The 13,090-nt window shown below is 42.4% G+C and overlaps 1 protein-coding gene across 1 annotated transcript in view; it reads right to left on the bottom strand.

Moving 5' to 3' along the window:
* CORIN (corin, serine peptidase) overlaps nt 1-13,090 on the bottom strand; it is a gene marked incomplete at both ends in the record, with an annotated part of 99,247 nt that overhangs the window by 730 nt on the left and 85,427 nt on the right. The window contains 5 exons of the mRNA XM_081332547.1: nt 2,413-2,546; nt 4,337-4,608; nt 7,244-7,418; nt 8,286-8,335; nt 10,117-10,239. Coding sequence (XP_081188673.1) covers nt 2,413-2,546; nt 4,337-4,608; nt 7,244-7,418; nt 8,286-8,335; nt 10,117-10,239 — 754 coding nt within the window. The remainder of the gene's footprint in view (nt 1-2,412; nt 2,547-4,336; nt 4,609-7,243; nt 7,419-8,285; nt 8,336-10,116; nt 10,240-13,090) is intronic.

Genomic DNA, 13,090 nt, shown 5'->3' with positions numbered 1-13,090 from the left:
TTCCGCAAACTCAGAATCAGAAATAATCCAATAAAAATGGAATCCCGGAAGAATTAAGACATTAAAAAACAAAAAAAGAGTTTGGGGTGGGTTCTTTTTTTTGTTTGTTTGTTTTGCTCATAATTAAAATTTGAGATCCACTACCATGATGTGACACTGGCTAACAGCGTGGTTGGATTAAAAAAAAAAAACAACGGATCGATTTGTTGACATCATGGGAAGTCAGCGGCTATTAAGCCTTGCTGGCAGAGTGTGATTGCCACCCAAACCCACCAGCTGGGAAACTAGTAGGCTATTTTGTGCAGTTGTTTGGCCACCATGAAAAGAGATTGCTAGACTAGCTGAGTCAGGAGTCTGACCTAGCAGACCACGGCTTATGTTCTTATGAACAAATTCTGGCTAATTGCAGCTTTCACTTTCAAAATAACAGTTCGAAGGGACCTTGTAGGTCATCTAGTTCAACCCCCCCCCCCACACACTCAAGCAGGAGACACCCCCCCTATACCATTTCTGACAAGTGGCTGTCTCTTCTTGAAAGCCTCCAGTGATGGGGCATACACAACTTCTGAAGGCAAGCTGTTCGACTGTTCTCACTGTCATAAAATGTCTCATTTCTAGGTTGAATCTCTTTCTTGATCAGTTTCCATCTGTTGTTCCTTGTCTGGACTTTGGGTGCTTTGAAAAAATAGGTGACAGCTCCTCAAGTATTGGAACACTACTATCATGTCACCCCTGATCCTTCTCTTCACTAGACTAGCCATGCCCAGTTCTTGCAACTGTTCTTCCTATGTTTTAGCTTCCAGGCCCCTAATTGTCTTTGTTGTTCTTCTCTGCACTCTTTCTAGAGTCTCAACATCTTTTGTATAGTGTGGTGACCAAAAGTGAATGCAGTATTCTAGGTCTAGCCTTAAAAGGTAAAGGTTCCCCCGCACATGCATGCTAGTCGTTTCCAACTCTAGGGGCCGGTGCTCATCTCCGTTTCAAAGCTGAAGAGCCAGCGCTTGTCTGAGGATGTCTCCATGGTCATGTGGCCGGCATGACTAGACGCCAAAGGCGCACGGAACGCCGTTACCTTCCCACTGTAGTGGTCCCTATTTTTCTACATGCATTTCTATATGCTTTTGAACTGCTAGGCTGGCAGAAGCTGGGACGAGTAACAGGCGCTCACTCTGTTACGCGGCACTCGGGATTCGACCCGCCAAACTGCCGACCTTCTGATCGACAAGCTCAATGTCCTAACCCACTGAGCCACCATGTCCCTATAGGTCTAGCCTTACTAGAGCTTTATAGAGTGGTGCTCGTACCTCACATGATCTTGATTCAATTCCTCTGTTAATGCAACTTAGGATTCCATTGGCGGCTGCTGCTGCTGCTGCATACTCCTGACTCATATTTAATTGATTGTCCACTAGGACGCCAAGATCCTTCTCACAGTTACTGCAATTAAGCCTGGTTTCACCTAATCTGTACGTGTACTTTTGTTTTTTTCTTGCTTAACCTATTGGCAATTCTTGCCAGCTTAATATCGTCTGCACATTTGATAAGTTCCCCTTCTAATCCCTCATCTAAGTCATTTGTGAAGACTTGGATCAGACAGAAGAATAACCTCAAATTACATTACAGTCAATAAGCTGCAAGGATGAAGAGAGCTTTGCTGTAATCCAATGCTTCTCAACTGGTTTGGGGAATTCTGAAGACTGAAGTCCACCCGTCTTAAAGTTGCCACAGTTGAGAAACACCGATGTAATCTAGTATTACTACAACAGTAGGCTGTTCTGGTCTGCAAAAGGCATAACGGATGTACCAGTCAAAGCCAAAAGTCATTACAGATACTTCCACCTGCCCAACTCACTATAGAAGTGATCACCAGGAGAGGTGATCAACCTGACGTTTCTCCACTGTACCAGTTAACACAACCCTTCTAGGACTGTGACTGCAAGCTGATGTCAAAAAGATTTCAAAAGCATTACTACTATATTTTATTTGAACGATTTATTCTCTGTATGCGTTTATTCTCTGAAATTTGTGATATCCTTTCTTCAAACACAATATACTCAGAAAGGAAAGGAGAAACTGTATGGGAAATTTTTTTGCCAACATCCAAAAAAAATCCTAAAACAAGCCAAGAAGGGAAGGGAAGGGAAGGGAAGGGAAGGGAAGGGAAGGGAAGGGAAGGGAAGGGAAGGGAAGGGAAGGAAAGGGGAGGGAAGGAAGGAAGGAAGGAAGGAAGGAAGGAAGGAAGGAAGGAAGGAAGGAAGGAAGGAAGGAAGGAAGGAAGGAAGGAAGGAAGGAAGGAAGGAAGGAAGGAAAGAAGGAACGGAATTTTTGATTAGCAAAACGCCTGAAAATCTGGCTTTTAAACTTGTCTATAAAAAGTGAGGACTTTGGGTTTCCCTTTGTGAACAGCCTTACCATGCAAGAATCCACAGTTCCAGACTCGTAGCCTGCACATAACATCCTGACTGTGATGGTCTTCATGTCAAAGTAAGACTGACATTGGTCCAAGGAAATAATGCGCACTTCTCCTTCCTGCAGTTTGAAGGGCACTAAACAGAAGGCAAACACACAACTGGGTCAGAATCTACAGCTGCATTAGATAGATAGATAGGTAGGTAGGTAGGTAGATAGATAGATAGATAGATAGATAGATAGATAGATAGATAGATAGATAGATAGATAGATAGATAGATAGATAGATAGATAGATATGGATAGATAGATAGATAGATAGATAGATAGATAGATAGATAGATAGATAGATAGATAGATAGATAGATAGATAGATAGATAGATAGATAGATAGATAATAGACAGACAGACCTTTATTGACATTTTTTTCTGTGGGCACATTGGCACACATTAAAAATGAAATTTTGCCCTCAAAAGTGTACACATACACAACACACATTTAAACATGCTATATACAACATATGCATACACCTACACCCTTACATATAAATAACATATAAATATTAATCACGATCCATCTTGAATACTTAACAGAAAGGGGAAGCCTGAGAGTTCACAAGGTTAATACTGTATGGAACAAAACTGTGACTGGTTGTTCTGCCTCGGATACCACGGAGCCCCCTCCCTCCCAGAAGGTAACAAGGAAAACGGGTCGTGAAGAGGATGTGTCATGTCCCAGATAATCTTACGGACCCTGTTCAAACAACGCTTCTGCGCTATGTCCTGGATGGGAGGGAGGGAACTGCCAATAATCTTTTCCGCTGTCCTCACCACTCTCTGCACCACCTTCCTGTCTGAAGCAGGGATGCTTCCAAACCAGACTGTGATGCTGTATGACAGGATGCTCTCGATCGTCCCCCTGTAGGAAGTGGTCAGGACAGGGGAAGGAAGATGAGCTTTTCTCATGCGACACAGAAAATGCAGGCGCTGCTGTGCCCGCTTCACCAGTGTCTCGCTGTTGAGCCACCAAGCCAGCCTACTTGTTAGCTGCACACCCAGGAATTTGATGCTGGCAACCATCTCCACACGTGAATCATTAATTCACAGAGAAGTGTGGCTGTGCCTGCCTTTTCTGAAACCGAGAATGATTTCTTTGGTTTTCCTGGTATTTAAAACTAGGCTGTTTTCTTTATACCAGTTCACCAACTCCTCAACCTCCTTGCAGTAAGATCAGGAGTAGGCATATTGCAACAGCTCTATGAACAAGCTTGAATGTTCTTCCCCCTCTTCTAGTTTCTCCTTGTAAACTAGGGAAGGGCTTAGCTGACATTAAAATTAGTGCTGGTAATTATAAATGTCAGAGCTAGTTTAAAGAAAAATTACATACAAAAAAAATGTTCCAAGCAGGCCACAAGATGGCTGGCAACCATCTCCACGGGTGAATTATTAATACACAGAGGAGTGTGGCTGTGCCTGCCTTTTCTGAAATTGACAAGGACCACTTTGGTTTTACTAATGTTTAAAAGTAGGCTGTTTTAAATGAGGTCACCTGCCTGATCAAAGCTTCATCCTTTGGGCACTGACATCACACATGTCTAAAGAGATGGTGGTGCATCACAAGGTTGCACCCACAATCTCAGCCTTCCGTTCCATCCCTCTCTCTGGTGGACATTCGCATATATTCATATTGCAATCTTTCTTTTTAACGCCCTAGTTTTTGAACAGCAAAAACTAACATACGTTCTGACATTTTGTTTAGCGCAACAGAGGAGTTTTCATTTGTTGCTTCAAATGCAACAGTGCTTGTAGACCCACCACCTTCTTCTTGTTCACTGGAAATGGGGGACTAGCAATTATAGCGATTAAGCCAACCGGCTACGGTAAAAGAGAAACAGATTTGCATGAGAACATGGATATGCGACACTGACTTTTGTTACCCATGTGTCCCCAGCCGGTGATGTAGCAATAGGTATTTGGCTTGACCAGCTGCTCCCTGGTGGGAAGGCAAACCGGCCGGACGTAGCTCGTCTCATTGATGTCTTCGCTGAGTTCCACAATGCTGATGTCGTAGTCCACCACCGCACGGTTGTAACGAGGGTGCAGAATAATTGTTTTCACCAGGCGGATTTGCATGAAGACTGAAGGATGATCCAAATTGTTGATGCCAAAAACTACTTTCCACACCTTCGGATTTTCTCTCCTTGGGAAAAAGAAAGGCGTTAAAATACCAGTGAACGACTCTAAATCTCTCTACCGTTAAGTCACTTATGTACTTCACTCTCCCACTGGACGCACACCAACTACAGGCAGTCCTCAACTTACGACAATTGAGCCCCAAATTTCTGTTGTCAAGGGTTGAGGTTTTTTTTCCCCCTCCCATTTTATGACCTTTCTCGCTTCCGTTGTTCCTGCAGTTGGTAACTCAGTAACCCAGTTGTTAAGTGAATCTGGCTTCCCCATTGACTTTGCTTGTCAGAAGGTGGCAAAAGGGGATCACGCGACCCCGGGACACTGCGACCATCATAAATATGAACCAGTTGCCAAGCATCTCAATTCTGATCTCCTAAGCATGGGGATGCTGCAAAGGTTGTGTCACTTTTTCCAGTGTCGTAATTTTTGAACGGTCGCTAAATGAACTGTTGTAAGTCAAGGACTACCAGAATATAAACAGGAAGATGAAAGCGGGGCTTTTGCCACAGAAAAAAGAACTAAGTCCACTTGAATGATATAATAATAATAATAATAATAATAATAATAATAATAATAATAATAATAATAATAATAATAATAAGAAGAAGAAGAAGAAGAAGAAGAAGAAGAAGAAGAAGAAGAAGAAGAAGAAGAAGAAGAAGAAGAAGAAGAAGAAGAAGAAGAAGAAGAAGAAGAAGAAGAAGAAGAAGTAGTAGTAGTAGTAGTTGGAAGGGACCTTGGAGGTCATCTAGTCCAACCCCCTGCTAAGGCAGGAAACCTTATGCCATTTCAGGCAAATGGCTGTCCAGTCTCTTCTTAAAAACCTCCAGTGTTAGAGCATTCACCACCTCTGGAGGCAGGTTGTTCCACTGGTTAATTGTTCTAACTGTCAGGAAGTTTCTCCTTAGTTCTAGGTTGGTTCTCACTTTGGTTACTTTCCATCCATTGCTTCTTGTCCTGCCTTCAGGTGCTTTGGAGAATAGCTTGACTCCCTCTTCTTTGGGGCAGCCCCTGAGATACTAGAACACTGCTATCATGTCACCACTCGCCCTTCTCTTCATTAAACTACACATACCCAATTCCAGCAACCGTTCCCTATATGTTTTAGCCTCCAGTCCCCCAATCATCTCTGTACCCTTTCTAGAGTCTCAACATCTTTTTTACATCATGGTGACAAAAACTGGATGCAGTATTCCAGGTGTGGCCTGGAACGAAGGTGGAAGCTATTTCAGTTTTTACCTTAGGTAGAAGTATGTCTTTTGACGGAAACATAGATGTAACTACCACTTCAAATGCAACATTGATTTGGATCCACTACCTTCTTATCTCCATCAGTAGAAAAAGTCAGCCCCATAATGAATTTACTAAACCTGGCTTGAATTCAATGCAAACAAAAGATCTCACGCTCTCATCTTTTCACCAGAAACAAGGGTGTCTGAGGAGAGAGGATCGAGAGGATCTTTAAGATGGCGATTGCAACGTTATGATCCAGTCCCACATTGATTGTAGACGGATCAACGCCACATCCATCGTTTTGCAGATTTGCACCCTCCAGTGTACGCCCCTGAGAAGCAACCAAGTGGCTGTTTTAATTAAACGAATAGCAACAACAGCACACTATAAAACTATAAACCACTAGGTCAAATGGTGGTATGGATTTCTGCAGCCCGGAGATGGTAGCCTTTAAAATCATAAATTAATGGCTTTCAAACTTTTCCAGGTCACGGGAACCAGGAACTGCTAACGTATAATAAGCTGTGTCCAGGTGAACTTTTCATTTTGGCCCGCATGTCACACATTGCTTGTGTGAAAGCAGCTCATCTCGGTTCTATGTGCGTGGCATAACAGAGCAGTGTTTCTCCGTAACAACCACGTACATTTTCAGTTGTGATGGATCCAATACGATCTGGGGAATTCTGGGAACTGAAGTCCACATATCTGAAAGTTGCCAAAGTCGAGAAACACAGTGATAGAAGGACATGGTTTTTGTAAGTCGGCTAGGTCTCAGCGCCTCGGAGGTTTCCACTTGGAAAGCTTTGATCACGTCAACCAGCTTGGAATCCTCTCTCTAATTACAATGCCTGACAAGGATGAGCAGAGCAACTCTTGAGCGAAAGAGAGCTTGCACAAAAAGAGGACACTGAGAGTAGTTAAGTTTACACAGCAACCACACAGATACACTGAGGTGTGTACAAAAGTTTTACTTGTGGGATAAGACAATAGCACAGTCCAGGAAAGAAACAGTCCAGGTCATACACAAGTAATGAAAAGATAGCAGATAACAACAGTCCAAGGATTATCCGATACAGAGTCTTACCAGTCCGTAAGTCAAACACAGTTCTACAGGTTTAGCAAAACAGTAGCAAACCCACAAACCATGATAAACAGCAAGTAACAGCAAACGAGAGTGAACGTAACAGAGAGAGAAGCTATGTCTCTAGCTCCCTCTTATGGCTGTAGGAAACAGCGCTGGCCAATCATTAGAAGGTATGATGCAATGCATTACATAGTTAAAGTGATACATTACAGTTCTATAACAATGATACAATCGTAGTTCATATATATTGCCAACCCAACCAGTTAGGCCACAGACATATACCTAACAATGCCCATCCTATTTCTGAAGCGTCCTCAGCACTACTCACCCTTCAAAGCAGTGTGCCACCGTTAAGACCCACTTCTTTGCTACGAGAACGCAGCCACAGATATGCCCGCTGGGCTCACTCTGAAGCGAGCACTGCCACGGCCAACGCCCTGACCGACTGGTCCTGCCACCGAGGATCCTCTTGCTCATCCGAGCAGCAGGGCGACGGCCACAATCTTTTAGGAAAAAGATCAGCTGGTAAGTACCGGAAAAGAGACTGCATTTCCTGGAAAGCTTTGGCATCCATGCCACAGCAATCTCAAAAGAAGTAGTACACCTGGAGACACAGTAAATTTACAAAAACCTGCAATATCATTAAACTTAAATTAATGCCAGCAATGGAAGAAAATTCCTGATTAAATAAAAGAGCAAACACAAATTTTAAGTCAGATTGTGGGCAACTTTGCTGCACTGAGCAGGAGTAGGCCTCTAAGGCCCTTTCCAATTCCATAGCGCTGTTAGCCTATCTAAACTTGCAAATAAGGTGCTTGGGAGCCTCAGTGAATATTGAGGCAAGAGGAAGTAACCCAATCTCATTTATTTGTCTAAACAAGTTATTTGCTTCCTTAAAGGGAAGAACAAGGCACAGCCAACAGTGTTTCGGGGTTTGCAAAACTACAAAGAGCGATAAAATGCCAAGTAAAGGGGGGGGGAAATCCAATCCAAAAAATGAAAAATGATGGAAGGAAGTGAATGGAATGGATTATGGCTGCAAAAGAAACACCCCCAAACTAAACGATTTAGTAAGTTCAGTCTAATAGAATTAAAGAGTTGAGAGGGACCTTGGAGGTCTTCTAGTCCAACCCACCTGCTCAAGCAGTAGACCTTACTTACACCATTCCGGTTCTTGCCTTAATATTCTGTTTCTGGGCTTCTGGAAGGCGTAAGTTTTCCATTCAGAAAGCAAAATGCTGCTCCTTGATAAAGATTCCACTTTTATTCTCCCCAAATAATTTTTTTTAAAAAAAAACTCTCAAAAGAATTATGGATAATTTGGAAGTATCTAATTTACTTCTTCATGCTTCTATGAATTAAGTTCTTACCTTCTTTGGCACAGAGAAGAGAAACCACATTCTTGCTTTTACATGGTAACCTAGATGTAGAAACAACAGCTTAACGAAGCTCAGTTTCATCAGCATAATGCAGAAGTGCAGGGATCACATCTACTGGAAAAACTTTTATTATCTTTTTATCTGTATCATTAAAATATGGGCTCGGAACCTGGAGGACATTTGATTTCTAAAGGCAGTACTTTGCTGCTTCATTTATTCCTCTCAACAGTCCTCAGGACTGGCAACTAGATCAAATATATCAGCTGAAAACCAAAGCCAAATAGGTTTTTTTTAAATTGTAAGTGGGACTCAGTCAAAGTACAAACATCCTCGACTTACAAGAGTTCCTTTAGCGACCGTTCAAAGTTACAACAGCATGGACAAATGTGACCTGACTATTTTTCACAGTTACAACCTTTGCAAGCATCCCCACGATCATGTGATTAAAATTCGGACACCTGGCAACTGGCTTATATTTATGACGGTGGCTTTGTCCCGGGGTCATGTGATCCCCTTGTGACAAGCAAACTCAATGGGGAAGCCAGAATTCACTTAACCACCATGTTACTAGCTTAACAACTGAAGTGATTCACTTAACAACGGTGGCAAGAAAGATCGTAAAAACGGGGGGGGGGGGAGTAAAACTCACTTAGCAAATGTCTCACTTAACAATAGAAATTGTGGGCTCACTTGTGGCCGCAAACCGATTTCCTGTTTATACACGGACTGCCTACAAACTGATAGGGCTTCTGTGCAGTTGGAAACGCATTGTCATGCTTCCGACTAATGAAACACTTCAAAGAATCTTGTTTATTCTAAAAAGTCTATAATAATGAGAACAAAGCGTCAGCACGGCCTGGATGGATGCCAAGATCTGAATTCCCCTCCCTTCAGCACCCAATATCTGGCACAATTCCCTGTCCAAGTTAGCAGTCATAAATCACGTTCTCCAATCAATTTGAAGGGCAAAGCTTCCATTCCCTTCCCTTCCATTTCTTATCAAAAACAACCCCCCCCCAGCTTCATCTAATTCTAAGAGCAAAACAATTTAAAGGAAAAGGCTGCCTCTTAATATTGTCAGAGCAAAAACATCCAAAGTTTGCAGCGTTGACACGCATACTGAATACATACAGATCAAAGCGGGGAGTATCACACCCGACAGGGTGTTACCACAATTTGAGTAAACAAGCCTTATTTATATAGTCTATATGGTGGTGCAGTGTTCAAGAACTCTGCCCCACAGCCTGGAGTTCAATCCTGACTGGGCTCAAGGCTGACTCAGCTTTCCATTCTTCTGAGGTCAGTAAAATGAGGACCCAGATTATTGGGGGGCAATAGGCTAGCTCTGTAAACCGCTTAAAGAGGCCTGTAAAGTGGTATACAAGTCTTAAGTGCTACTGCTATTATATGCAAAACCCCCAGTTCTTCTTCTTCTTCGGAAATCTGAGTTCCATCATATGTGGATAGGCTGAAGGAATAACTTTTGAGGAACGGAAGGAAGAACCACTTCTAAGACAACGGTTAGATAAAAAGAACTTTAAAATCTGGAGGAGGAATATAATTTGAGAAAGCTTCAGATGTACAACCCTCCCTAGTTCTTATGAAGATAAAGAGAGGGAAGGGGGGGGAAACGTATTCAGACTTGCAAGATTCTGTGACTTTAACCTTACAATAAAAGTAGCATCGCCATGCATAACGTTTCCCCCTAGTAGTCTACTCTAGCTTGAAGGGCTGATGTGGTGCTACGTTTGAGACTGATGGGTTCTCTCCAGATATTCTCTCCGCCCATAGATTATAACACACTGTGGTAGCTATCTCTTACCCTGTTACTAAAAGACCATGCAGTGTGAACCCGTTTTTCTTCTCCCAATCAGGATGCAGGTTCAGCCATTTTGCCTGTAGTGGAAGCTCATGCACTGGAATAAGTCCTGTCGCAGCTGGTCCACTGGGGGGAAAAAAAGAAACATACATTCAAGATCGTTCAAGTGGGTTCATTTATAGTAGAAGCTAGGCACGTAAAGTAGGGACGCGGTGGCTCAGTGGGTTAGGACGCTGAGCTTGTCGATCAGAAGGTCGGCAGTTTGGCGGGTCGAATCCCGAGTGCCGCGTAACAGAGTGAGCGCCTGTTACTCGTCCCAGCTTCTGCCCACCTAGCAGTTCGAAAGCACGTAAAAATGCAAGTAGAAAAATAGGGACCACTGCGGTGGGAAGGTAACAGCGTTCCGTGTACCTTTGGCGTCTAGTCATGCCGGCCACATGACCACGGAGACGTCCTCGGACAAACGCTGGCTCTTCGGCTATGAAACGGAGATGAGCACCGGCCCCTAGAGTCGGAAACGACTAGCATGCATGTGCGGGGGAACCTTTACCTTTACCTTTTAGGCACGTAAAACGGGATGGGCCCCCCCACTGAGCAGTCACAGACACCATCTTAACTTGTTTCTACTCTCCCTTGGGATGCCCCAAAACAAGGGCTACCCTTCACCCGAAGGCCAATAGGTCAGATAAAGTGCTTTTATGCCTTATCTTCTCCATGGCCTAAACCAGAGGAAGGCTGTTCCTGCGTCATCTGCATGGGCCACAGGTGGGGAACTATGGCCCCTTAATGACTTGTGGACTTCAAACTCCCAGTGTTCACGAAAAAAGGTTTGATCACATGATCCAGGGTCTTAGCAACTGTCATAAATACGAATCCGTTGTTGCCAAGCATACAACTTTTGATCAAGTGTGACCACGGGGATGGCGCAACGGTCCTAAGTGCGAGACGTGGTCATAAGTCACTTCTTTTCAGTGACACTGTAACTTTGAATGTCACTAAAGTGAACTGTTTGTAAGTCACGGTTTATCTGTACGGAGCGGGGAGGTTAATCGACAAATGCAGAGATCACTTCTCATAATAATATCAAATCCTGGGATATGATATAGTATAGTATAGTATAGTATAGTATAGTATAGTATAGTATAGTATAGTATAGGATAGGATAGGATAGGATAGGATAGGATAGGATAGGATAGGATAGGATAGGATAGAATAGGATAGGATAGGATAGGAATTAGTATAGTAATTAGTATAGTATAGTATAGTATAGTATAGTATAGTATAGTATAGTATAGTATATTTATTTTATTTATTTTTATTTTATTTTAATTCCATTTATATCCCGCCCTTCTCCGAAGACTCAGGGCGGCTTACAAGCTTAGCAGTAGCCTTCATTCTATGTATATGCCTGCTTATTAGGGCTTTCACACACACCCCAAGCAGCATTATTACAAAGTCAGCTTAATTGCCCCCAACAATCTGGGTCCTCATTTTACCTACCTCGGAAGGATGGAAGGCTGAGTCAACCTTGAGCCTGGTGGGATGCGAACCTGCACTAATTGCAGGCAGCTGGTGTTACTTAAGGAGGCATTAGCCCACTGCTCCACCAAGGCTCAGTATAGTATAGTATAGTATAGTATAGTATAGTATAGTATAGTATAGTATAGTATAGTATAGTATAGTATAGCATAGCATAGCATAGCATAGCATAGCATAGCATAGCATAGCATAGCATAGCATAGCATAGCATAGCATAGCATAGGATCTGGAAGGGACCTTGGAGGTCTTCTAGTCCAGTCCCCTGCTGAAGCAGGAGAACCTATATCACTTATCTGAGATGGTATAGGTTCTCCTGTTTGAGCAGAGGGCTGGACTAGAAGACCTCCAAGGTCCCTTCCAGTTCTATTTTATTCTAAATCACAGGATTTGATAGTCTTGTGAGAAGTGATCTCTGCGTTTGAAAAATTTGATATACAGAAGCCACAGTTGATGTTTCATGTTTTATTCAAACGAATTAGGGGGGGGAGCGGGGGGGGGGGAACAGGCATCTGCAGAGGGAGGTCAAAAAAGTTAAGATGGAGGCTGTGACTATCCAAAGGAGACTGGCAATTTTAGATGTGATGCACATTCAAAAGAGTTGGGCCTTTGACTACACAGTGGCAGCCATCTTGACATTTTTTACCTTCTACTGGGAACTTTTTTTTAAATTGCTATTTCTTTCTTTTGTCTGTGTTTCTATGTTCGCTTTTAAAAAATTTTACTGGCCCAACTGAATTTTTCTCTTATGAAAAGTACTTGTTTGAGCAAACGTTTCTTCACCATTTGAGACATGGAAAAAAAAAGACGAATTCATTTCTGCTTGGGAGTCAGAAGTAACCATTCTCCCCAACTGTAATTGTTTTATTTTTTCTGTCATATCACCTCATACTGATTTAGCAAAGATATAGAAAAAACTCTACTGTACCTGCTTTGTCTGAAAATATAGTGATATACAAAAATAATGTGTGTGGGAATGTAATAAACATGTAGGAAAATTAAATAAGTACAATTTCCCATTAAAATCAAGATTCCTTGCTTTATTTAATACACTTTCATAATTAAGCATTCATTCCCCAGTCCTCTCAAGCAACTTGAAATTCAACATAGACTTTTATATCCAAAATTGTTAGCATGAAATGGCGGTAGAGATTTCTCTGAACGACTCCGAATCATAACTGCAGCTGAAATCAATAGAAATTTGTATCCATAAAATCTATTAAATCCAGCAGTCTGCCCTAGGGCTAGAATTAACTCTGCACCAAAAAGTGTAGACTCTGCCATTATTTTTAACCATGGAAATCCAGAAACCTAATCTAATGCCACTTCCATACCAACAGTAATTTTTAACCCTAAAACTAGCTTTGGAGACAATCACACCTAACACAACCTTAAGATCACTTAAAAACATCCCAAAGGATTAAGCCATTGATCTGACCTA

Source organism: Vipera berus, assembly GCF_964194415.1.
Source record: "Vipera berus genome assembly, chromosome: 7".
Taxonomy (NCBI): Eukaryota; Metazoa; Chordata; class Lepidosauria; order Squamata; family Viperidae; genus Vipera; species Vipera berus.
This window is presented reverse-complemented; position numbering and strand designations above follow the sequence as displayed.